The 24,965-nt window shown below is 38.9% G+C and overlaps 2 protein-coding genes across 2 annotated transcripts; one reads left to right on the top strand and one right to left on the bottom strand.

Annotated features, from left to right (window-relative positions):
* Positions 1-3,307: 3,307 nt before the first annotated feature.
* On the bottom strand, positions 3,308-12,407 carry LYPLA1 (lysophospholipase 1). The gene is made up of 9 exons (XM_048940138.1): positions 12,284-12,407; positions 11,920-11,951; positions 10,408-10,473; positions 9,117-9,164; positions 8,215-8,285; positions 7,443-7,516; positions 6,618-6,719; positions 6,034-6,207; positions 3,308-4,573 (listed from the first exon to the last, which is right to left on the bottom strand). The coding sequence occupies exons 1-9, from the start codon at positions 12,350-12,352 to the stop codon at positions 4,520-4,522; spliced, it is 690 nt and encodes a 229-aa protein (XP_048796095.1). The 5' UTR covers positions 12,353-12,407; the 3' UTR covers positions 3,308-4,519.
* A 2,683-nt stretch (positions 12,408-15,090) lies between these two features.
* On the top strand, positions 15,091-23,257 carry MRPL15 (mitochondrial ribosomal protein L15). The gene is made up of 5 exons (XM_048940132.1): positions 15,091-15,250; positions 17,786-17,943; positions 20,148-20,313; positions 20,859-20,982; positions 22,305-23,257. The coding sequence occupies exons 1-5, from the start codon at positions 15,152-15,154 to the stop codon at positions 22,640-22,642; spliced, it is 885 nt and encodes a 294-aa protein (XP_048796089.1). The 5' UTR covers positions 15,091-15,151; the 3' UTR covers positions 22,643-23,257.
* Positions 23,258-24,965: the final 1,708 nt, after the last annotated feature.

Below are 24,965 nucleotides of genomic sequence, written 5' to 3'. Positions count from 1 at the left end.
AACTTCATAAATGTACTCCACTACGTTCTAGACATCAGTTTATGCAGACAAGCAGACTTTCATTAAACTGCTGGTGGGTGAAGGTCAACTTTTACCACATGAAGGCCCTACTTCCTCTCAAGTTTCATCAAACGACCACTTCACAGCACGTCTTCCCAGATAATCTCCATGTTTTCTGTTAAGTTTACTTCATACTACATATACCACCAATCTGCCTCAAATATTAGTTAACCTGAAGAGCAAGTAACCCCAACTCCAACCTTAAATATGCTTCTTTAACAAAAATATTAAGTATTACATATGCTAAACCTAACAGAACTTCAGAAGCCTCCCTAACATTACAGAACCCCCCCCCCCCCCCCCCCCGAAAGGTCTAAAAGTACACAGTGAGAAGACTTTGCTATTTAGTGTCCTACTGTAAGAGTACTAGATTTCTTTAATTTCCTCCATGTTTCAGCAAGCCAAATTAAAATTAACCTGGAATATGAAAAGTAATATTTAACATTCTCTCAAGGTAGCAAATAATAAACTAGCATTCTTTTTACTTTTAATAACTACAAATCATCCTGCTTTTGTATTACATTACAGAATCACTCACACACTACTATGCAGTACATTTGCAATAGGCCTCTGAAGCACCTGCATGACAGCACATGAAAGCTCAGCTTCTTCAAGTATGCATAGAAACAGTTGTGAACACTTGCCCACACCACCTTTATTTCACAAATGATAAAAACGGAAACATTTTACATTTTCCCTACTAAAGAAGTAATTTTCCAAGTTAGGATTCCTTGTCATAGATGAGCAAACTAAATTACATCTTAAATGTTTACATTAAATATAAATGGCTTATGCTTGATAACATAAAGAGCAAGTGCTCAGTATTTCTTCACAAAAACTTAAGATACACAGTGACACACTGGAACAAGTTGCCCAATGAGGTTGTGGATGCCCCATCCCTGGAGGCATTCAAAACCAGGCTGGATATGGATCTGGGCAGCCTGGTCTAGTGGTTGGTGACCCTGCCCATGGCAGGTGGGTTGAAACAAGATGATCTTTGAGGTCCTTTTCAACCCAGGCCATTCTGTGATTCTATGATATGGCTTCATTAACACCTTCAAGATTGTTCTTAGTCACATCTGTTAACATAAATAGCATCCCTACATGAAAGATGCATCCTAATAACTTTAATGAAGTTCAGTGTAGCCCATCAGAGAGAACATGTTTTAATTAACAATTCTAGTATCAGCTACAGCATACAGTACTTTTTTTAATCAATCTACTGTGTTGTAATCATACAAGGCAGGAATAAGAAACCAAAACACACAGCCCTCACCACAGTTGTACTTCAAGACTGGCTGAAAGACTTGGCTTATAATACATAACTTGATGCACTTATTTAAAACATGAGCAACAAGAAGTCAGACTTCTGACTTCACAAAACTGCAGATGAATGTAAGTACCAGTTGAACTTGAAATGCGATAGGGAGTTAGAAAACCCCAGATAAAAACATTGACACTTTCATATCAAATGCTTTAACAGGTTAAACAGACATCATACCCTTTGGGGGAAGTTTAATACTGCACAAATAAAATTAATTCTTGGCCAGTTTTAAATTGTAGCTTCTGAGAATGGGATCTTTATATTTAGAACACTGACAGCCCAACATCTCCGTTTTAATAGAAATTGTAGAAATAAATACACTGGGCCAAGCTATCATTATACACACCAGTTATGACAACTGTCCTAGCATCAAATCACATCAGGCAGTGATTAAGTTCAGCTACAGGATCACACACAGCTTTCCAAGTAGGTGGGAAATTAATAAAGTCAAGTCAGTAACTCTGGACACTGTATTATGGGAAGAGACAGGAGAGGCTTCAAATACATCCACAAAGTTTTCTCTAGTTTCTGAATTATTTAGGAACTTCTAACTACAACATACACATCTTCCCCTGCAACACAAACATGAGGAAGGACTCTTCTTAGAAGACAGAAATTCAAATAAGTCATGACATTTACTTACATACATTTTGGTAACACAGCTCTTTGCGGTTTAAGTAAGCAGCAAAACAACGGTATAACAAGAAATCTTGTTATGATAGCCAGGTATTTGAATGCAATTACAATATAAAGCATTTATAGAAGAACATTTGAAAGCATCATGAAGAAAACAATTGAAGCTGACAGCTGAAAACGCAGAAGTACTAGAAACTGACTCCAAACTACGAACACAGTGCCTCAGAGAAAAGTGTTAAGATAGAATAAAGCTAGGAGTGATCTCACTTTAGCATCTTAAAAGTATTTTTTAAAATTATTCCAACAGAAGAAAAAAATGTCAAACAAGTAGACAGTTAGAAGATAAACAAGAGTAGAATGATGTTACTGAACAACTTACAAACAGCACAAGAAAACAGTACAGGAAAAAAAAAATCAGAAGCTCATATAGAACTTTGGAAACATGCCAATATTCAGGACATAGTTTAGACATAGAGGAATGAGTGGCCTTCTAAAATGTAGGGGCAATATACAGCTATGTTACCAAGTTTGCAATTCAGCAGGACTGGAATATTAGCTAATGCAATTTGGGAATGACTCCAAGCTAGAAAACACTATTTTCTCAACAGAACATTGGCACAACTGCAATAACACTATGCTTCCTTATGTGAAAAAAATTAGCTGAAAGACAAATTGGCAAATATACAGAACACGGTGACCAAGTAAAAAGACTAATTAAACTTCAAACTTGATACTTTCCTCAGCCACAGACAGAATTTCTAGAATTTTTCCAATACAGTGAAAATAAATCATTTCTTAAGTTTTACATATTAAGAGATATTCAGTATACCAGAGAAGCTGGATTAGGAAAGTAAATTGGCTTCCTAAAAATGAAGTTCGATATATATGAAGAAAAGTACTAAAATCTGAGAACTCAGACAAAGTGAATGTGTCAGGTTTCTGGCAGCAGCTATGTTAGAGACTGCAGTTCCCAATGTATATATATTTGTCCTGGCAGATGCCTCTGATATAAATCCAAATGTTCTGTAAGAAGACCACTGATTAATTTGGCTGAGGAGTAAGTACCTTTTATGTAGGTATGAATCACAATGCTGACAAAACAGATCATCACGGATCATCACGGATGCACTCAAGACAGGAACATTCTTTGCTTGCAAACATATTTTAGTATAGAACATTGTTATGCACCATATTATGTAGTAAAAACCATGGTGTCTTTTTTAAACATTAGGCACATGGTGATGGTCTATAAACTCTAAAGAACATCTACTTCAGAAAGTATATTACAAAAGAAAAGAAAAAAAAAAAAAAGCTGTCACACTGATTTCTGTAATCCAGAGCACTTTAGAATTGTAAGCTTCTGAAAGAAGAGACATTTTTTATCTTGAAGATTTTTTCCCCCAATAGTAGTTCAGCATATTTTTAGGCTACAATAATCTAGGGAAATGCAAAATCATACAGTTGAAAATAAAGTTGTGTTCTTTTCCAGACAAATCTCAAGTGTCAGTATGAAGAAAAGAAAGCAGTAGATGGTAAGAATGTGTTACGGATGAGATTCAACAATATACAAAACTAAAAACTACACAGCTGCACTGTTTTCATTTAGTTACTCCAAAGCAGGCAGTAAAGTCAAAACTATATGCTGGAATAGCTCATGTAAAATACATCATCAACATTTCTATATAAATGAAAGCTACAATTTTGAAGTGTAAGGTGGCTATTCAATATGAAAATAGGAATTTTAAACAAAACTCAAATTATTCCTATGCACTTCTTCAGAATTGTTTGAGTCAGCATTTGGCATAAATTTATAGTAATCCAAACTAAATGACAGCAGCATAGCAACAAATGATGGTCTAATGAGGAATGAGTGCCTTCATCATTTCCACAGTATCTACCTGTATGAAAACATTTAAAACTGAGGTGTTTTAAATGCAGGAAATATTTCTGCTGACTATAATAGTCATTCTAGAAGAAAAACCCTATTTGGAGCAACAATTAATGTTTAACATTTAAAGCTTTGTCCTCAGTAACATTTATTCTACAATCATATGCCCACTTTGTTACATGTTGTGCACTTTATACATCCATTACATACACAAAATGTTTTAATTTGTTTTCAACGAGTACTAAGAACAAATCATGTCTCAAGTATACCAAACTGGTCGCATTTATGTTGCTCACATAAGTTTAGTCTTTGATTGTACAAATAGTTTAAAATTCTGCAATCAAAAGTCTTAAAATAGTTACATTCAGGTTACATTCTATCACTGTTACCTAGCTGTATCATTTTTCAATCCCATCAGAGGATGATCAATACTACAAAGATTATCATTTCTCACATATGTGTACAATTTACTCCTTGTCTTAAGTATAAATTTGCAACACAGTAGTAACACTGCAGGTACAGAAGTAATGCTTTCTTATCAGGCATGTGAAAAGACTAACTCTACCACAGTTGATGCTGGTGTTTATGTAGAAGGCTTCTCACGTGTCATTTCAGTCTATGGGAGGTAGATGTTTGTCTATGAACTGTTTTATATCCATCATCTCCTGCTCAAAGATAAAGGTACATATTAGTTAAGTTCCTTGCTAAATACATTCACTAAGTAATGTTTCAAAATTTCAGTTATTGTGGGCAGCTGGGCTAAGAATATTGAGTGTTTCATTAGTTATTTGACATGATTTAATTACTTGGCACACAACAAGTCAGTGCTGTTAACTCTTCAAGGCACTAAACGTATCTTTACTCACAAATGCTTAAAATACAAAAAAAAAGAGCAGAGGTCACCTTCTCTGACTTTCTCTATTACAAATTAATCGTGTGCACTGAATAGCACCAGGTTGAGGCTGGATTGGATTTGAAGGTAGCTAAAGCTGTAGCTTCATGAAAAGCCAGCAGCTCCTTCTCTTAGCCAAACTGCTTTAACTGCCTGATGCTTCTTCCTTCAGTTCAGAGAAGCAATTAAGTGAATTAGACTGCAAAACCAATCCACATTAAAAAATAATTTATTTTCTGGAAGTTTTGTAACTACATCAGCTCCTTCATCAGAATACACAATAGGAGTACGTGATAATAGAAATTTAAGCAAGTGTAGAAAATACATGAGGTTATGGCCCCAAAATTATAAATTATGAAAAAAATAGATCACATGGTACTAAGTGTTGTAAAAAAGAGCACATATTTACACATTTGCATGACAACTCCATGTTTTTACTGCCTAAATGCAATAAAACTGCATAAATAGCCCAAAAACTTTCTTCAAGAGATGCAACAATCCAAATTAAGTTACTGCTACAGACAAGTGGAAGACCTGTTCCTTGTCACCTCTTCTAACTCCTATCATTTACTTTGTGTACATTCAGATGTTTCAACTCACTAAAGCAGCAAAACTTATGCCAGCAATCTTTACTATTTTTGCGAATTAAAATAGTTCAAAGAAATCTCTCATCAGCTCCAGAGCTAGTATTGGAGGAGAGCACCAAAAAGTCATGAGCAGAAGGAACTAGTCCACCTTTTTCTGGCAGTTGCAAGCTATTATTAAATCAGCTCAATTGTTTTCTGAGCCTGAGCCATAAACACATTTTGTGGCTGCCACTTCCCTAATATCAACCCTCCTTGCACATTTTTCTGATGTCTCCATTCAAAACCACACAAAATTCTCCTCAAAATATCAAGTTGCACTGGTGCTGTGAGAATTCAGTCTGCCTTCTAATTCAGTAATTATTAATGTGATTAATACAGATTAGGAAAAAAAAAATAAAAATTGTTTTACAGTTCAGCCAGCCCAGTCCCAAAAATAAGAGTCCTCTGAGGAACTTCCCACTGGTCATATAAACTTTTCCCTTGGATGTTTTTGCAGACAGGCATTCAATATTATAGCTATTCAGTAAAATAAGTCAGTAGCATTATGTGCTTTTAATTGATAAAGATAAAATTTGAAAGCCCTAGAATTGTTTTGAGGAAAAAATAAAACCATACTTAGCTAAAATATTTATATTAAGAACATTACCTCAATACATGAACTATGCATCATGCCAGAGTAAGTTCTGAAGGTTATATTGGCTGGATTTATCATACTCTTTAGCTTCTCAACAGTAAGAGAACCAAACATTAAAGGAACAAGTGGGTCACAGTCCCCATGGCACTGAAGAACAGGAATCTCCTTATTGACACCAACAGCACCCTGTCAGGGGTGAGAAGAGAAGGAGGAGAAAGTAAGCAGGGTAACTTCAATATCTCTGGGAGAAAATAATCCCAAGGCACTACTCCTTATGGTGTGACAAAGTGAATTCTGAAGGGGGAATAAAAAACAATAAACAAAAAGTCCAGCAAAACAAAATTGACACTGATTTCAGAACAGTTTTTAAAACATATGATTTCATATGAAAGTCATGTTAAGCAGAGGTAAACTGCTGAGTACTTCTTCAATTCCCCTTCTTGCTAGAATTTAAACCCCCAGTGCCCTACTCTGAGAACTGCTGAGTTATCCAGCTGCAGCTAATACTCAGTAATACTAATTCCTGCACAAGATACAATCTTCAGGTATACTCATTCTGCCAGTGCTAAACTGCTTCAGAAAGAATAAATAAATACCTGAACAAAAGAGGAACGCAGAGGAAGCCAACAGCTGAGGGCTACAACACCTGCTAACTTTTGATGCGTTGTAAGAGCTGTATACAATGATAAAGCTCCACCCTAAAATAAACAGATTCGTATTAGAATGGTGAAGGTAATGTTACTTGCAAGCTTTGTTTCACAATCTTTGGTTTCTCCTTTAAAGAACTTCTTCTATTCCAATTTATTCTTCCTTAGAATCAATACTAAAAGCAGTATTCTTATATGCACTTGTTGTGCTTTTTTTTTTTCCCTTCAAGCTCATGTGATCAATTCACAAGTAAAACAGAAAATGTACCACAACTCACAGCTGAAACCCAAGCAAGAAATAAAGCAGTGTCACTCATGACAGCATCATCTCAAGTTTAATATTTCAATTCACTTCAACACAGACTACAGAGTTGATCTACAGACCTAATAGGTCTGTAGAATATTGGCCAATTAGGATATTTTAGAAGTACAAATGATGGAAATATATCTCCCTAACAAATCCAGACCATGAAATATCTATCACATTAAAAGTAGATTAAAATGCTAGCAAGATGTTAAAGAAAAAAGATTTTCATACAGCACTACAGAAGGTACATACATAACTAATAACTTGCTATTAATTTTAGTAACTTTTTTCCACAAGTTCATTTGTCAGAGAAAATTAATTATTTACATAAACTTTGGTTATTCAGGCAAAGAGAAACTGACACCTCAAAATGTCAGAAGCAACAGACACCCATTCAACTTTGGATTTCCCACATTAGGAAAGCTAAGCTGTTCCCCTAGAAGAAGATGGTTCTAACTATACCTTACCTGAGAAAAGCCTCCCAGAATAATTCGATTGGAAGGAATTCCATTTTTTACTTCTTGATCTATGAGTGCTTTAACTGCAACACAAAGGCCAGTAATTAAAATGCACTCTGTTCTGTAGAAAGTCTAGGAGAGGAGAGAGACCACCTCCCTGTCTGGATGAGGAGCTGTGAGATATGGTTTAGTAGCTTGTGGTAGCAGTGGTAATGAGAAGACGGTTGGACTAGATGATCTTACAGGTCACTTCCAACCTTGTGATTCTATGATTCTCTGATGCCAACATAAAGCTCATGAGAGAAAAACCTTGTCTGCTATACAATAACAAAGTACCAAAAATCTAGGATGCAATCAAAAATTCCAGTACCACTATATAACTTCTGATCAGGAAAACATGCAAGGAAGTCGTCTACTGCCTGGAAAATGGTATCATGTTCTAACTATCCAGCATGACAAATGAATGCCCACATAGCTCCAACTTGCTATGCTATCCAGAAGGATATCTTAAAAGGGAAGAACAAAAACAAGCATACAGGCTTCCTTGTCTGTTTCATCTTTGAAGGTTTGAAATGTATGAAGTGTTTTCACTCATGAACTGCCTACTTAGTCATGAAGCTTAAAAAAAAAAAAAAAAAGCTAAATTTAGATACAGTGCATCCATATTACCTTTCCTAACAATTTTGTCTTCTTCAATCTAATAGGCTCTTCCAGACTAATCACTAGCTCCTAACAATACATGGAAGTACTTTCAAGACTGAAAAAGTATTCCTAAACATACCATTCTCTGCTGCCTTTTTGATCCCAACTTCATCTTCCTGCGAATCTGGAGAAAGTCCAACGATATCAAACCTTACAAAAATATCAACAAGAGCATTACTCATTAGAGCATCCATTCCACTACTTTAAAGCACAACACTGACATACTTTCCAAACTAGAATGCTTGCTGGCTGACATATTTCAGATTAATTACCCACCATTTCCAAGAAATCATGAACAATAAAATTCTTGACCTAAAACGTTTGCTAATTTGCTAAAATACTTGAGGCAACAAAGTTTTTGAGAGCTTTGCTTTCTTCTGTCATTTATTGCAGATTAAGCAGCACGGTTTTGATATTTGCTCCAAAAACATCAGCAGGGACTTAAATTTAACCATCACGCATGCAAAATTAAAATACTGTTTGAAGAAACAAACTCAAGTTACTTCAAGAGCAGAAAAAAATCACGAGGGCTTGCTTAAGAACGCTGAAACTACCGTATTTTTCCTCCTTTCTATTCAGAATGGATGTTCTAAAGAACAGTTGCTAGACATCCTAATTCTACTGATGCACTAAATATTGCTCACTTAGTAGCAATGGCATTTATATTCAAACCTCTGCTACTACTGACCACAAATCCGTATACAACAGACTATAGATTATAGATGTAAAATTAGATTTTTTTTAATGTAGTTTAATACATGCAGATTAGAACTGAGAATAACTATTACCACACATACACAGAAAACTGCAGTATACTTTGAGAGCCCTTTTATAGAAGGAAATTGAAGCAAAAAGCTTTTAATACTTCCATCCAATTCAAAGAAGCCATTCAGAATGTCCCGGATTTTTAATTAAGAACAGTGAGCTCAGACTTCTAGATATCTTTTGAATCAAACTGTTTGCAGCTTAATAAATACTCACCATGATGGCATAGCCATGTTCATGTTTAAAGTAACCGGCATAAATGGCCTAAGAACGAGAATGAACAACACTGACGTAAGGTACATGCTGAAATTTAATTATGCAGATGCAGTTACGTCATTGAATTACATCTCTCTTTTTCTTCCAAACCATAATTAACACTAGCTACCCTGTAGTGTGTCTTCAACTAATCTCCCTTGAAATCAGTCTCTCCAAACACATTTATTATTCAGGGCTGACCTTTGCTTGGAGATCAGGCAAAACATTAACGGGCTGTTTTATATATACACCCACACATGGAAAATACAAGCATATATATGTTCCATGTAGCTATTTCTAAATAAGACTTGTATATCACAGTTCCACAGACAGGCTCAGTGGATGAAGGCAACGTACACAGCATCAGCAAACCTAACAATCAGCAAAATGCAGCATAATGGCAGAGCCTAGCCACACCTGTTCCCCTCAGCAGCAGAAGCTGCTTAAGCAATGCCTGACTCCATTCAAAGACTCACTCCCACCCTCATGCTGCTGCTGTACGGCATCTTCTCAGATAACTTCACTTGACTGCATGAGGAATCAAATGTGGCTGTTTTAATCAACTGAAACAGAGGAACATAAAGTCTGCAGGGAAGACTGAAAGGAGACAAAGGGCAAAGAGAACAGCTTGCTTACTTATTGCTGTTAGAGAAGAAGAAAATCTGAATTTTGTGTTAAAGTAAACTAAAAGCATTAAGATACATCTAGGATTATTTACTGACTCCTCACCCTGCTCAGTACTTCAGTTCTCAAATTGCGAAGAGAGCCCAAAATGCATTATTTGCAGAAGATATAAGAATATCCTGTGAACCTCTGAAATGCTCTATACGTAACATGGAAATTGCAACTACTATACACACACAGGTTTAAGACACGTACATGCATAATGCAAAGTTTATTTAATGGTGAATAAAACAAAAAATTACTCCTTGTTAAGAATGGCTTGTAATGAGTGACAGGGGGTGAGGAGATACCTCAATCAGGTGAAAGCATAAAGTCAAAACAATCTAACTTTATATCTAGAGATTTTCAATTTGTTTTCAGCCTGAATGAGTAATAAAAGCAAAAATGAATGCAATTTTGTCCAAAGGTTCCTAAAAAGCAACAAAATATTTAATAGAATCAAAACTGTTTTCAGTGTCTTTTTAGTTAAAAGTTATAACCATCCCAAATTCCATGCGATTCATCATCCGCACAAGTACCTCAGTATTTAACTACAGAAAAGATGAAACAAGAAAAGTTACAAACTTACGCGTGTGGGCAAATGTATTTTACATGGGGGCTTTTGATACCTGCAAGTGCTTCTGACCATCCATGCCTGTTAACAAAAAACACATTGTACGTCGTTTATGTACTAGCTCAGCTCCTATGTTTATCTTGCTGAAACTACACAGCACATATAAAAATGCTGAATAAGGTCAATATTTCTAGAAGAACTGTACAGATAGGCCAATACGCTATGAATACATTACTAAATGTAAAGGTTTATCCTGCTTCTGAGTATTTGTTGCGTATATACAGCCAGGGACACTTTATCCAATTTTATCTAGACTATCACAGTTGTGTCACAGCTGCAGAAATACCACTTAGGCTCTGTTTAAAGTCTGCTCTTTACCTGGCTGGATTTAACAGCTTTGGCACTGCAACATATGAACATATGAATGTGTACTGCTTCCAGACTCAGCACTGGCACAGAGTTCACTGTGCTGCTTCTGCAGAGTTAAGGAAGCTTTTTTCCACAGGCAGCCTTCTCATTTTTGACTGCATCTATTGATGTCGGAGAGAAGAAAACCAACACCTAAGCACGGACCATGTAGAGCCAACTCAATCAAACCAGGCATGCTGACTTCGGATAGCCTGCATGCTCTCAGAATCAGGCAGTTTTTCAAAACTCAAGCATATGCTGCATGAAAGCACAGAGCCCAAGGTTTGCCCAGGACATGGGCCATCAAGCTTCCTAGAAACCAGGTAATTGGAATCACTATTTAAATTAAGAGCTCAGTGAGATTCACGCTAGGGCTGAACTACGCTTGTACACAACCAGACCCAAAGCCAAATCTGTGCATAACTGCTGGCTGTGTCTGTACTCTTCTTCAAACATTCAACGGTCACTGGATTTCCTGACTTCTCTCATTATTCAGCACCCCTAACTCACTCAGCACACTGGGTAACAAAGAGACATTTCTAAAGAGAAGACACCTGTAACAAACTCAGTGACATAGCTGAATTTACTCAACCAACAGCAGACCAGCCATAATACCCTGTTTTCAGTATCATCCTAAAAAGTTAATGCATACTGCATGAAATGAAGGAAGTTTCAAACACATAGAGTGCACAGGCATTTGAAATCCAGGCTGGAGATGGCAACCTGCTTCCTACCAGTACAAAATATGTTACTAACAAAGAGTGGGTGATCTGACTCGCAGAGTGTTAATAATAAAGCACAAAAGACCAAAGAAGGATTTAAAAGAAAAAGATGACTGAGAAGACCTGGTTAGATTTAAAAAATCGGAGATTTTTTTTCTTTTAGCCACGTGTAAAGGCTAATTTGACAAACGGCAAAAACCACATCGCATAAACATGCACGCTGACTCTCTGTGTTGCACGCTTTCTTCAGATTTTGACAATCGTGCAGTCAGCCGAGCGGATGCTGCAAAGTACGAAGTTTAAGCAACTTTCAGCGGCTCCCATCGCTAAGGCACACAACCTCCCACCCGGAACCCTTCACAGCTACAGGCAGGCACTAACACATCGACATACACACCCGGTATCTCCCAGTCCGTGAAGAAAAATCACCTAGGAAAAATAAAATCGCGCTTTAAGACAACTTCAAGAAAGCGAGACCCCCGGGCTGCAGCCCCCGCCCCACCGCCCGCAGGAAGCGCCCAAAGCGCCGCGCGGCACCACGCCCGCTTTCCACCGCGACCTTTCCAGCACCAGGCGAAAGGGACCCGTGGCGCTGCGCGGGCCTTTCACCGCCCGCTCTCAGCAGGGCCCGGCCTCGCCGCGGCGTCACCCCCAGGCCGCCGCCGCCCCCGGCCCGGCGGAGAACAAAGCGGGGCGGGGGCCGCCGCCCGTCAGGGTTCCCGAAACCTGCGCTGTCGCGCCCACTTCCCGCCCAGACTCACGGCGGCCGTCGCCTTCCTGGCGGCCGGGACGATGGCGGGGAGCGGCGCCGACATGTTGTTGCCGCACATACACCGGACTGCCGGGCGGCCGCGGGACTACGGCCAACGGCGGGAGGCGGGGCGGGGCGGTGGCCGGGGGCGGGGCTGTTCCCGCCGTCACCGCCCCGATTGGCTGCGGTGGGGTTGGCGGGAGACCGGGGCGGTGCAGGGGAAGCGCTGCTGGGTGCTGGCAGCTCTGAGGGAAGGCAGCGCTGGGCTTCTTCAGATTCTACACAGCTGCTTCTGCTTTGGGGTTTGCAGCAATTACGAAGGGATTTTGCATGGAGGAAAAGGTGTTAGCCGATGTTTGGCTGAACGTGAGCCAGCAGTATGCCCAAGTGGCCAAGAAGGCCAATGGCATCTTGGAGTGTGTCAGAAGTAGTGCAGCTAGCACGAGCAGGGAAGTGATTGTAGTCAGCTTTGGTGAGGCCATGTGTCGAGTACTGTGTTCGGTTTTGGGCCCCTCACTACAAGACACCGAGGCCCTGGAGTGTGTCCAGAGAAGGGCAGTGAAGCTGTGAAGGACCTGGAGCACAAGTCTGATGGGGAGCAGCTGATAGAACTGGGGTTGTTCAGTCTGGAGAAGAGAGGACTCAGAGGAGACCTTATCCACTCTCTACAACTCCCTGAAAGGAGGTTATGGTGAGGTGGAGGTTGGCCTTTTCTCCCAGGTAGCAGTGATTGGATGAGAGGGAATGGCCTCATGTTGCACAGGGGAGGTTCGTGTTGGATATTAGAAACAACTTATTTTCAGAAAGAGTGCTGAGGTATTGGAACATGCTGCCCACGGAGTGGTGGAGTCACCGTCCTTGGAGGTATTCAAGGCACTGAGGGACATGGTTGGTGGGCATGGCGTGGATGGCTTGATGTTTGGATTACATGTTCTTATTGGTCTTTTCCAACCTTAATAATTCTATGACTGAACTGTCTTTCACCTTTAAAACTAGCTTTCAATGGGCTTTCAAATCTGAGTGTCTGCCAGATTACGCTATCATGTCTGCCACTTGACTATTTCTTATAAAAATCCATTTTTGTGCTTTGAAAGGCTTGGGGAGAAAGGAAATCTCAATGTTCTTTAGTGGAGTAATAGCAAATACTAAGTCACGGGAACCAGGAAAAACAGCAAAAAACAAAACAAAACAAAAACCCTGAAACAACAGCAGGCAACACTGTTGGACAGAACTCATTTGTCCCTGTCAGATCAGATGCTTGCATCAGTGAATTGTGGTTTATGGCCAAAGAGTGAATGCCTCTTATTCATTTGTTCATTCCAAGAACTCAGACAAACTCTGAATTAGTATGGTTAACACACTGCTGCAAGAATGAAATGTTTTGTCTTCTGTTTCATGCATCTTTGTCAGATACTTCCTCCCAGGGAGTCAATCTGCTCATTGTATTTTGCTGGGTGGTATCTGTCGGAGCTCAGTCACTGTTTGGCAACTCAAACAGCAGCTGAATGTGCACTGTGTTATGTGAAAGCACACCCATCCTGCTGGCATGTTCCATACCAGGCAGGGGTAGTTTTCTACTACGTAAATTCTTCTCGTGTCTTACTATCTTTGTTAGCATGGCTGCATAAATTATGTTAGAGAGGTCTTTGTACCAACTGTATAACTTCAAGTACACAACCTCTTTTGCCATGACTGGTGATGCTGTTTTGATATCTAGTATCTATGGTAGGGGGTTTCCACTGTTGCCATATTGTTATTTTTAACAAGGCCTCTATGTTTTATCTCTGTGCTTTAGTTCTTGTAACGCATATGATACCCAACTCAAATCTGCTACAATGATGTCTACCAGATTGTCTTTTTTATTCAACAAAGGTAACCCTCCTGAGGTGACCTGATGCAACTTCTGCTGTGCAGGGCCTGATGCCTGCTGACAGCTGGGCCAAGTGGTTGATCACTGCATCTGGACTGACCTCAGCTGAACTGCCAGCCCTGCCAGTGCTGCTCAGAGCTGCTGGAGGAATACAGCTCTGTGCACACAGGGTGGCTGGGAATTGCACAACAGCAGAAGGGCAGTGGGGCACAGGGCAGCCTGCTGCCTGCAGGCAAACAGCACAAGGTTCGTCTTCCTGAGGGAGCCACTATTAGCTTCCAAGTTGTGAATCTTTCAAAGCTTTGTGAGTTGGATGTCTTTAGAGTGAGTTATCTGCATACGAGTATTTTTCTACAAAATTTATGGTAATGAGAATTTTACAAGGGAGAACGTGTCTAAACTGCGTATTTTCCCCTATCCTAGTGGCTGAAATTGACACAGATGGTTTCCCATAGCAGCATTTTATGTACACTGCTGGATAGTTGGTGTTTCTGAACACCAGGAGAAGCAATACAGACTTCAGCCTGTAACTCGATTTCCAAATGTCCCTCTCACCTGTTGCTTACTGGCAGAACAGTAAAGGTTACTAGGCTGAGCTGCATGCTAACTTCTACGAGATCGATGTGCTGCGTGCCCTAAGTCACTCCTGTTCATAAGCAGCCTGTCGGTTTTAAAAGCTTGGCTTTAAAACACGGGGCTGAGGGCAGTGCGAATAACACAGGAGTGAAGAACTAAGCCCAGTTTGGGTCCAAAGCCATTGGCACTGTCTGCTGAGAGGACTACCTGACGCTTCACTCGCGCTTCCCCGTTTTCGCAGCACGTAGCCCACTCGCAGCTATCCGGCGGAGCGGAAACCTGACCTACGCCATCTTGTGCAACCTCCTCCACGCTCCCTTCCTCTTAGGCTGTGGCATTGCGCGACAGTGCTGGGAGGCGCGGTTTACGGCTCTTGCCGTAAAGCAGCTCTGCCTGCGGAGCGGCGCAGTCGTCCTTGGGAGGGCAGTGGCGATGAGCGGGACTGGCGTGCATGGGGCTCTGCAGCTACTGCGGTCGCTGCCTAAGGTCAGCTTGGCCAACCTGAGGCCCAGCCCGGGTTCAAAAAAGCCGGTGAGTGCCTGTGGCTGGTCGGGTGGGTCTCGGGCTCCCTGTTGCTCTCAAGGGCCGTCGCAAGGTCTCTGGGAGACCGCGGCAGGCCTGGGAGAGCTGCCCAGTTGGAACGAGGTGGGGTGGCCCCGTATCCCTTAAACCTGTGTGCATGTGGCCATCTCCACGGACAGCTGGCTGATGGGCGGCCCTAACTAGGCCTTAGGGCTACTGTAGTGGTTGAGCTACATTAAAAAGTATATGAAATACCAAACATTTATGATTGGGAGTAACAGTACGCATGAAAAAGGAGAGGCTAGACAGAAAGTCATTCCAGCCAGAATTTGTTATTAGCAGTGATTGTTCCAGAACAAAACTGAATTCTCTCTTCTCATCCCTACTTATAAAACAATAGAGAAGTAAGAAAAAGAAGCCCAGCTGGAGGCAAGAAGAGTCATAGGAATAGAGAACAAACAGAACACCAGGCATCCCTGGCAGTGCTCCCCAGAGATGCTAACAGACCTGTTGAGTTCTGCATGTTTGTAATCCCACAGGCCCATTCCATGGCAGGAGAACCGATGTTCTTTCCCACTGTGGTTATCAGGGGTTCTACTTTCAAGCTGCTTCTCTAGATGCAGCTTTGTCAAGGTCATAACGACCTGGAAGGGAGACCCTGTGTGGGGCTGGTGTCCTTATTTTTTTCTTTTTTTTTTTTTTTTTTTTTTTTTTTTTCAAGCTAATCACACCCATGTTGTCTAAACTTGAGGTTTAAAGGAACGAATGTAACCAGTTCAAATGAGTGTATTTAAGTGCATGTTACTTCACTAACAGATGTTGTGAAAAGAACCAAAATGTTTTGATTAGCCCCACTGACAATCTAAAATGTGGTTAATATACCAGTTGCTTCCTATTTTTGACCACAAATTGGTGCATGTGCAGGCAGCTGCCAGAAAAGATGGGCCAGTAATGCCCTCCGTCTGCCTCCAAGTATTTTCACTCCTGCTTTGTATTTGTGCTGATGCTAAAGGTTCTGTGGTGAGCCAGATCAAGGAATGAAATCCCTGAAAACTAATTAGACAAAAAATAATTTTCATCTGGTTTAATTTCCTGATTTGTCTAATGCAGAGCTATGCAGCACAAAAGATTCTGTAAATTAAGCAGCACAGTGTGTGGCTTAGGGATGAGACAGCTTCCATTAGTGGCAGTAGTGTAGTCTAGCATGAACTTGCACTGGAACTCTGTGCTATTTAATATTAATATGGATAAGCCTTGCCTTGTTTCAAGTATGTTAATGATTTTTTTTAAAGTTATTTATAGCCACATTGGCTTTTTTCTTAACATGCCAGTGTACATTAAGTTTTCCATAACTTAATAAAAAGCATTTTAAAAAACAACAGATTTTTTGTCTTTGTGGCAGTTCTCAAACCTTAGTTTTGCTAAATATTCCCTGCTGCAGTATAACTGCATTGCATGATTTACAGTATTAGGAATGCCCACAGTTTGCCTGAGTTGGATGCGAAAAATTAGAATGTGAAGAGACTTAATGAAATCTTTTTACTAATGACTTATTTAAATTATTTTTGAATGAACAGTGATTATGGAGTGACTTAGGATATCAAAGGTTGCTTGTTAATGTTACAAATCATGTTTAAAATATGTTGCTTTACGTATTTCCCAGTATGACTGATTCAGATGGAAGAATACAGTGGAAAACAGCAAATACTTGTGGAGACACGAGAGCGTAAGCCATTAAATGGAAAAAAACTTTGTAGAATCAAATGCATTTATCAAAGTGATGTGTAGATGTGGTTGTGCCTCTTGGAGCTCAGTAGCAAACTCTTAACTGTGCACCACAGTGGTGAGGAATCTGAGGCTTGTGGTTTATCCCTGACAAAGCATGAGGAACTCAAAGCGACCTTTAGTTCCACAAAATCTTTGATATGTAAGATAAAGTAATCTTACACAGTAGATTTTTAATAGCTAGGTTGGTGTGGCCTGACACTGCTTCATTTCAAGTTGGTACAACCAGATACTCATTTCCACCATTGTTTAATGCCTGTCTTGTGATTATGCAGATAATTGCATACTTGTGTTCTGCTAAATGATGTAACTCATCTTTTCTGATACCTTTTTTTTCATTTGCTGTTTGCCACTTAGCTGTGCAAATGCTGTTGCAAGAGGGTTGCTAACATGCTACTTGTGACTGTGGTGCTAAGTTGAAGTTCAGCATAGTTTCACAGCCTTAGTTTAAGCACTAATAAAAGATTGAAATATAATCCTCTTCAGATCTGTAGTCAGTAGTTACAGACTTTCCAAAAAATCTTGGTCCCTGGAAAAGAGTTACATGTATGCATTGCAGATGTTTTCTATTCCTCTGCATCTTGAAATGTTTTGATTTCTATTGTTAGTATTTGTAAACTTCTGAGCACTAAGCAACTTTTTCATTAAACAGGAGGGAATATCAACAATTGTTGTGTTGGTTATGTCTCAGAAATCTTACATTTTAAAGATTCTTCTCTAGAAAGTAGTTAACTAAATGTATCGTTTATTATTTTCAAGGAGAGAAGACGTGGCCGTGGACGATACAGAGGTAGAAAGTGTGGTCGAGGTCACAAAGGGGAAAGACAAAGAGGAAATCGCCCCCGGTTAGGCTTTGAGGGTGGCCAGACTCCATTTTATTTGTCCATACCAAAATACGGGTTTAATGAGGGACATAGGTAAGTTCTTTCATAGTAGCACACAGGTTAATCAGTCTGCTTTCTCATGAAGCCAGAATGTCTGCTATGCCAAAACATGTTATCGACTAGTTATGTCTGACAGTTACCTTGCCTACAAGCAGAATCTCCTGTTTCTCATGAGATACTTATTTATTTTAATAAATTATTTCATTTTGCTTTGCAGCTTTTCTTGTTTGCCCTTTTCTTTGCATAATCTCTCATTTGTAGCAGTCTATCCCCTACAATTAGGCCTATTTCTCTTCTGAGAACCCTCCTCCAAACTTCCTTGTTTCTCCTTGCCTGTTTTCACAGCAGATAGCCAATTCAGCCGAGTGGAAGTGGGCACTTTGCCTTTAATGAACTCCTGTGAAGATGTTAGGCTTTAAAGTGTAGCTTTTCTTTGTTATTTCAGTTTGCTTTGTTCACCTGGAGCTCCGATGTCTGCTAGCCAAGCAATTCTGCTTTTCCTCATTGCTCTACTCGCTTAGCCCTGCAGTGGTGCCATTTATGCCTATCTGTACTCCATCTGTTCTGCCCAGTATCTTAAAAAGCTCATTAATAACAAATCTGCCAGACATTAAATTGTCCTTTGCTACTGTTTTCATCAGGTGCTCTCCCTATGTCTAACACTTCTGTCCCCTTTTCACGTTGTGCTCATTTGTGCCGTTGTCCCTCTTCCAACTTATTAACATTATTCATCCAACCTGTTTTTTCTTCTATCTCTTTTCTTAATGGTGGATCTGTGTGCTGGTCTTTATATTCATTTTCTTAACTATATTGACACATGGAAAACTGTTAGGTTTTTGTTATCTATTTTTCTTCCTTTTACTGTGGTCACAAAAACGTCTATGTCCATACAATGCTGTTATAGGTACTAGTAACTTCTAGTAACATGTAACTAGTAACTAGTAACTAGTAACATGCAGACAGTTTAAGAATGAAAAGACTGATGTCTTTGTTTGTTAGTTGTTAAACTTGCAGTTTGATTTAATGTTTCATTTGCTGATATAACTTCAGCAAATAGCTGTTCAGTTTTATATTTTCAATTTATACATGAATTTATACAGACCTGTCCTCATTACTAAAGTCTATTTCAACAAGTCTTATTAGTTTTGAAGTGTTTTAAATTATATTTCCATTTACTGTCATTTCTTCCTCTTTGATTAATTTACAATAAGAGTAAATGAGAAGCACTTTTCATCCACAGAGGACATGCTACAGAATGCAAACATTGAGCTTCTCACGTTAGCAGTTTGTTACTAAACAATAACAATAGAAATCCAAGCTTCTGCAATGACAAAAATAAAAGGATCCTACTGCTTTGTAATCGTATTGAGTACACATAGAAACAATAACAAAAGGTTCTTCTTCAACCTAGCTGCTCTCCAGAGACAGCAATGTCTCTAGAGTTTATCTTTACTTCTTTTTTTTTTTTTTTTTTTTCCTCCTGTCTGCAGTGCTAATCCTCTACTTTTTCAACTTTTGCTCTGTTAGGAGCTATCTGATGAGACTAATTCTGTTGCTTCCCCCCCCCCCCCGGCTTAATTTAGATAAACTTCTCAGTTTTTCTACAAGTGTTCACAGATTTCCAGTGGCAGCAAATTGATTGTAAGAGGATAGTTTTGAGCATCAGCAGGAATCTTGTGCAGTAGGCAGAGAGACTGGAACTGGGGAAACTACTCTGAGGATTGGATTGTGTAGTTAAGTTACAACTTTATAAAAGGCAACAGAAGATTCTGCTGAAGGTGACTGCTATTGGCAGAATACTTAATTTTCCTTGGTGATAGTTTGTCTTGATTTATTTTTTTGTCAGATTTTCCAAAGGCATTACAGTGATGTTACCCAGCTGGATTCACTTTCATGTGGTGGTTATTCAGAATCTTGTTGAATTAGCAAGAAATGCTTATACTTAACTCATAATGTTTTGCTGCTTCCTTAAACCAACCGGCTTGTCAACAGCAAAAGGATCAATGTCATATTGGAGGGTGGAAATTGAACACATAGTGCAATCTTGATCTGTAACTGGGACTTGTAATAAGACTCAATCTGGCTTATGGATGAGTCTTTTGCAAACATTCACTTGGTTGTTTTAAGACTGGGTAGAAAACTGAAGATGTACTGTGTATCATTGACCAGCTCTATTGAAGTTTGGATTTTGTACATTTATTTTTGTTCCCTTTTTTTTCCCCCTCATTCTGTGCCAGCTGCCGACGTCAGTATCATCCGCTCAGTCTTCAGAGGCTGCAGTACCTGATTGATTTGGGTAGAGTTGACCCTACACAGCCGATTGACTTAACACAGCTTACTAATGCCAGAGGTGTAACAGTGCAACCTCTCAAACGGGATTATGGTGTCCAGCTGGTGGAGGAGGTAGGCATACATTACAGGTATATTGTTTCAGGCAGCGTAAAGCCTTGGGTTTTCAGTTTTTTCCACGCTAGACTGTCCATTTGTCCTGCTTTGGAAGCATCCTTGCTTTTTTTAAATTGCTTTTCTGTAGAATTCATGATATCAAATCCACTAGAGGGCAGCATGTGCAAGCAAAATATTAGGGAGATCTTTTAAGACCAGACAAAAGTAATAGTTAGCGGAAAACTTAACAATAGATCAAAACTTATTTTGGGACAGAAGATCAGAACATACAAAAATAAATGTATGAACATTTTTAATTGAACCCACGTGACTGAAAGGGGAGCAATTTGGGACAGTAAACAGACAAATCATAGGGTTTTTTTTTTTTTTCAGGATAAAATGTTTCTTATATGTGACTGAGAGCAATTTGGGACAGTAAACAGGCAAATCATAGGGTTTTTTTTTTCAGGATAAAATGTTTCTTATAACTTTGCAGAGAAGAATGTATGTATGCCTTAAAATACTCCTGCTAATGTTACTCTAATATGTATTGAAACTTACAGGGTGCTGATATCTTTGCAGCAAAAATAAATATTGAAGTGCAGAGGGCATCTGAATTAGCAATTGCAGCTATAGAAAAAAATGGAGGTGTTGTTACAACGTCGTTCTACGATCCAAGGAGTTTGGGTAAGAATTTCTGTTGACTTCTGACTTATTAAAATATGAAGATTAAGGGTCCAAATTTCAAATGCAGAGTTTTTATTGGAAAATTGTCTACTTCATCCATTCTAAAAGCTTAAGCAAAAGATATGTTATAAAAATGTTGACCTGCAGTGTCTCCTCCATTTTCTTTTTTCTTAAAATGTTCATCTCTTTAGCCCTACTGGTGTCAATGGTTATTTACCTGTCAGCCAGTTTAAGAAATGTCAGTTGCTGTGTAAACAAAGGAACTAATAAAGGATTGATTCCTTGAGTTTTTGTCTTTTCCACACATTTAATAACCCTTGGGAAATTCAGGGGAAGATTGATTTAAATGACGCTTGGTTGATGATATTTTTAATTTGAAATTGCTTTCCAGTTAAAATGAGGAAATAACTAGAGAAGGTCAGAATCATTCCAATAAAAATGGCTATTGTTTTAGAACACTTTCACTGAAGAATGTGGCTTTGCTTTGCTCGAGGCTGCATCCTGCCTGGTATTCATTCATGCCATTTTTATTGACAATAATGGAGCTTTCATGTGTGAATGAGGCTGAGGACAAGAAGAGTAAGCTTCTTTTGTACAAAATATGTTGTTCTAGACTAATATAAGCAATTCTTTTTTTTCCTAATCCAGGAAATGATCAAATATTTAGTTTAAAAACATCTGAAATGTATTTTGTTAACTGTAGATAAAAATGAGGTGAGGACAGTTTCCCAAATTTCCAGACAGACTCATAGAATGGCTCAGAAGGGGCCTTGAAGATTCTCTAGTTCTATCTCCCTGTCCCCCACTGTGGGCAGAGTTGCCACCCACTCGATCGGGCTTTGAGTAGGGCCAGTGAATACACAGCTTCTCTGGGCAATCTGTTACAGTGCCTTTGAGTAAAGAATTTGTTCCTTATGTCCAATCTAAATAAACTTCCTATTGACTTTTTGTTTAAAATACTTAAGGAAACACTGAAGTTGCCACTCATTGACTGTGTAAATAGTGATTTTTAACGTCTTAGCCAGTGCTTTAAGCCAGAAGATGCCATCTTCCTCAGTGTTATCTTTCCAATGAAGTCATTATAAATGTATTGCAAATGATAACTCATCTAGACTGTTCTGATATTTGTGATAACACACGTCTTTGGATAGGAAAATGGCATTTCATTCTGAATAAGAATATTCCTAAGATTTGGTTTTTGCTTGGTACGTTTTTATTAAGTTAGCTTAATATGTTATTTAGCACAAAATACTAAGTGAGTGTAATTTATTGTCCCTAAATAATGATTATAAAAGATCGTATCTGATCTCTTTTCTTTGCAGAGATTTTAATTAAGCCAGTCCCATTTTTCCTGCGTGGCCGGCCTATTCCAAAGCGAATGCTTCCCCCTGAAGACCTGGTGCGTTACTACACAGATGCCAATAATCGTGGGTACCTGGCAGATCCATCTAAGGTTGCAGAAGCCAGACTTGAACTTGCCAAGAAGTATGGTTATACCCTACCAGACATAACTAAGGATGAGCTCTTCAAAATGTTAAGTATGCGCAAAGACCCTAGGCAGATATTTTTTGGTCTTGCTCCAGGATGGATCGTAAACATGGCAGACAAGAAAATTCTGAAGCCAACTGATGAGAGGCTGCTAAAATACTATAGCTCGTGATTTCAGGACTGGAGACAACTGCAGGTGTACAGGAAACATCTGGATATGAAATAATGGATACAAAGTGGTGTTTGTTTTTTTTTTTAAGACTCCTGTTACACCAGACAAAACAGAAGTTTTTGTTTATGTAATCTACTGGCGTAGCTTTTGCTCTTTTTGATTGTCAGAACACCGTGTATGAAAAATCTGAACATTTGGAAGCACTGTGGAGTCTGAAATAAAGCATGTATTTGGGCATTTTCTCTTGCTATTATTTGCCTATTATATTTTTTGCAGAAAAAATAGTTTGGCACTGTACGTTTCAGTGGATGTTTCTGAAGAGTAGCTTGACTTAATAATTAGTTTATATTTGGATTTCCCTTCAATCCAAAAATCTGAAATATTTTAAATTGTTATACAGCATTCCAATTAATGTTATAGAAAATGTTACCTTGAACACTTCCAACACATAAACCATCAGTTTTTCTTGGATGGCGAAAATAAAATAACACTGGAAACCATCAAAGTACAGAAGAATTCGTTAACCTCTTCAAGTTCATAGCAATGTTCTGGATTTTGACACTGCTAAAAAATCACAATTTGCTTCTTTTTCTTTTTTTTTTTTTTTTTTGTCTTGTAGTCATTGCTTCAGATGGAATTTACAAAAGACACAGTGTGTAGTTTGAAAGAACTTCATCTGAATTTCAAAAACAGTCTTAACAACTGCTTTTATTCAAATGGAACTTAAAAGTTGTCCAGGTGCAAATATAATGTCGTTGCTGAACATGCACAGAATTCAGTGACAATGAATATTAGTAGTGCATCCAGTGATGTTAGATTATGAAGGATGAATGAAGAACATATGTGATGGACAAAACATACAATAAGGATTCAGTTTTCAACTTGGTCATACTGTGTGGTAGGAGACTAATTTGGGTGTTGTAAAAAAAACCTGCAAATTATTTTTGTAGAACACAGTATGTAGCAAGAACAGCTTGATACAAAGTGGGTAAACATTTTCCAACAACTGCTTGTTTTATCAATAATACTGAAGTATTACAATCCTAAATTTTATGTGGATGCTTAGGATTGGGCATTTTGGGATGACAAACCACGCAGTAAATCGAAAGGAGAATCTTAAGTTAGTTTGTGAGTGATTGATCTGACTCTTCACAAGTTGGTGAGATGTTTCATAATTACTTGAACTTTTAATGGAAGCTGAGTTTGGCATTAAAGTAGGGATAATTTGGATATCAAGATGCAGGAAGCAGTCCGGAAGACCAGAACATAAGAATAACGCTTGCTTTCCAATTTTTTATGTGCCTTTGGAAATGCTGCTTATAGTTTCCTGTAGCAGACAAACCACCCCATCACCTAGGGAAAGCCTTCCAAGTGCCAGAATCTGCTTCTAATTTGTAACACCTGCAGTTTCATTTGTGTGCTTCAGTAAGGAAAGCATTCGCTTTTTCTTTCAGAGAATAAAAGAAGTAGCAATTTTTTTTTTCTTGCTGGTGTTTGTCAACTCAGATTTCTGCTTTGCTCAGCAAGTGGTGTTGGCAATCTGTATGAACATCTGTAATTACAAGACAAAGTGAAATGTTCTCATGCAGAATAACTAGCACAGAATGCAGAGATTAGCAATGGAAAGTAATTTTTTTTTCTCTGACAATTTACAGTTCAGTTTCTATTGTCTGTTAATGTGTGTGAGATGCTATTAATAATGGGTGTTCTCCTGATTTATAGCTGAAGTATAGGTGAAGCATAGCAAAACAACACCAATATAAAACTGGATTGTGAATAGCAGGAATTTGCTCTCACTGGTGTTAACACCGGTTTTTTATAAGGTGCACAACACTTTTCTGGCACCTCAAAAGTAACACTGCTTGCCAAAACAAGTATAGCGAGTGTTAACTTGAACATGAAGTAAATAACTTTCTCACTTTAGATGTATCCTGTTCTGCATCCTGATGATTGTAGGTTTGGAAACTTAAATGACAAGCAATACTTATTTTTACTTTTTTTTTTCCTTGCTGTTGTTACAATGCTGCCACCTCCATTTGGGAAGGAGTTGGAGGGGGAAGAGTATTTATTGCCTTCCCTTATTTGTGCCATAATGTTTCTGTTTTTATGAATCAATTCACAATTGTATTATGTGGAGGTGGTGGTACTCAACAGGAAAGCTACTTAACTGGAAGCAAAGAAGGAAGTTAGTCATATTAGTGAAGACCAGAAGACAAAAGTGTTTATGTATCATTGTGTATTTTTGGGAGGAGGAGAGGGGGGAAGGCAACTTTGTTTCTGCTCCTGCTCTTTGTATTAAAATGAACAAATTGCTTTCAGAGAT

Source organism: Lagopus muta, chromosome 3 (genome assembly GCF_023343835.1).
Source record: "Lagopus muta isolate bLagMut1 chromosome 3, bLagMut1 primary, whole genome shotgun sequence".
Taxonomy (NCBI): domain Eukaryota; kingdom Metazoa; phylum Chordata; class Aves; order Galliformes; family Phasianidae; genus Lagopus; species Lagopus muta.
The sequence above is the reverse complement of the archived record's forward strand: the minus strand, read 5'-3'. Positions and strand labels throughout refer to the sequence as shown.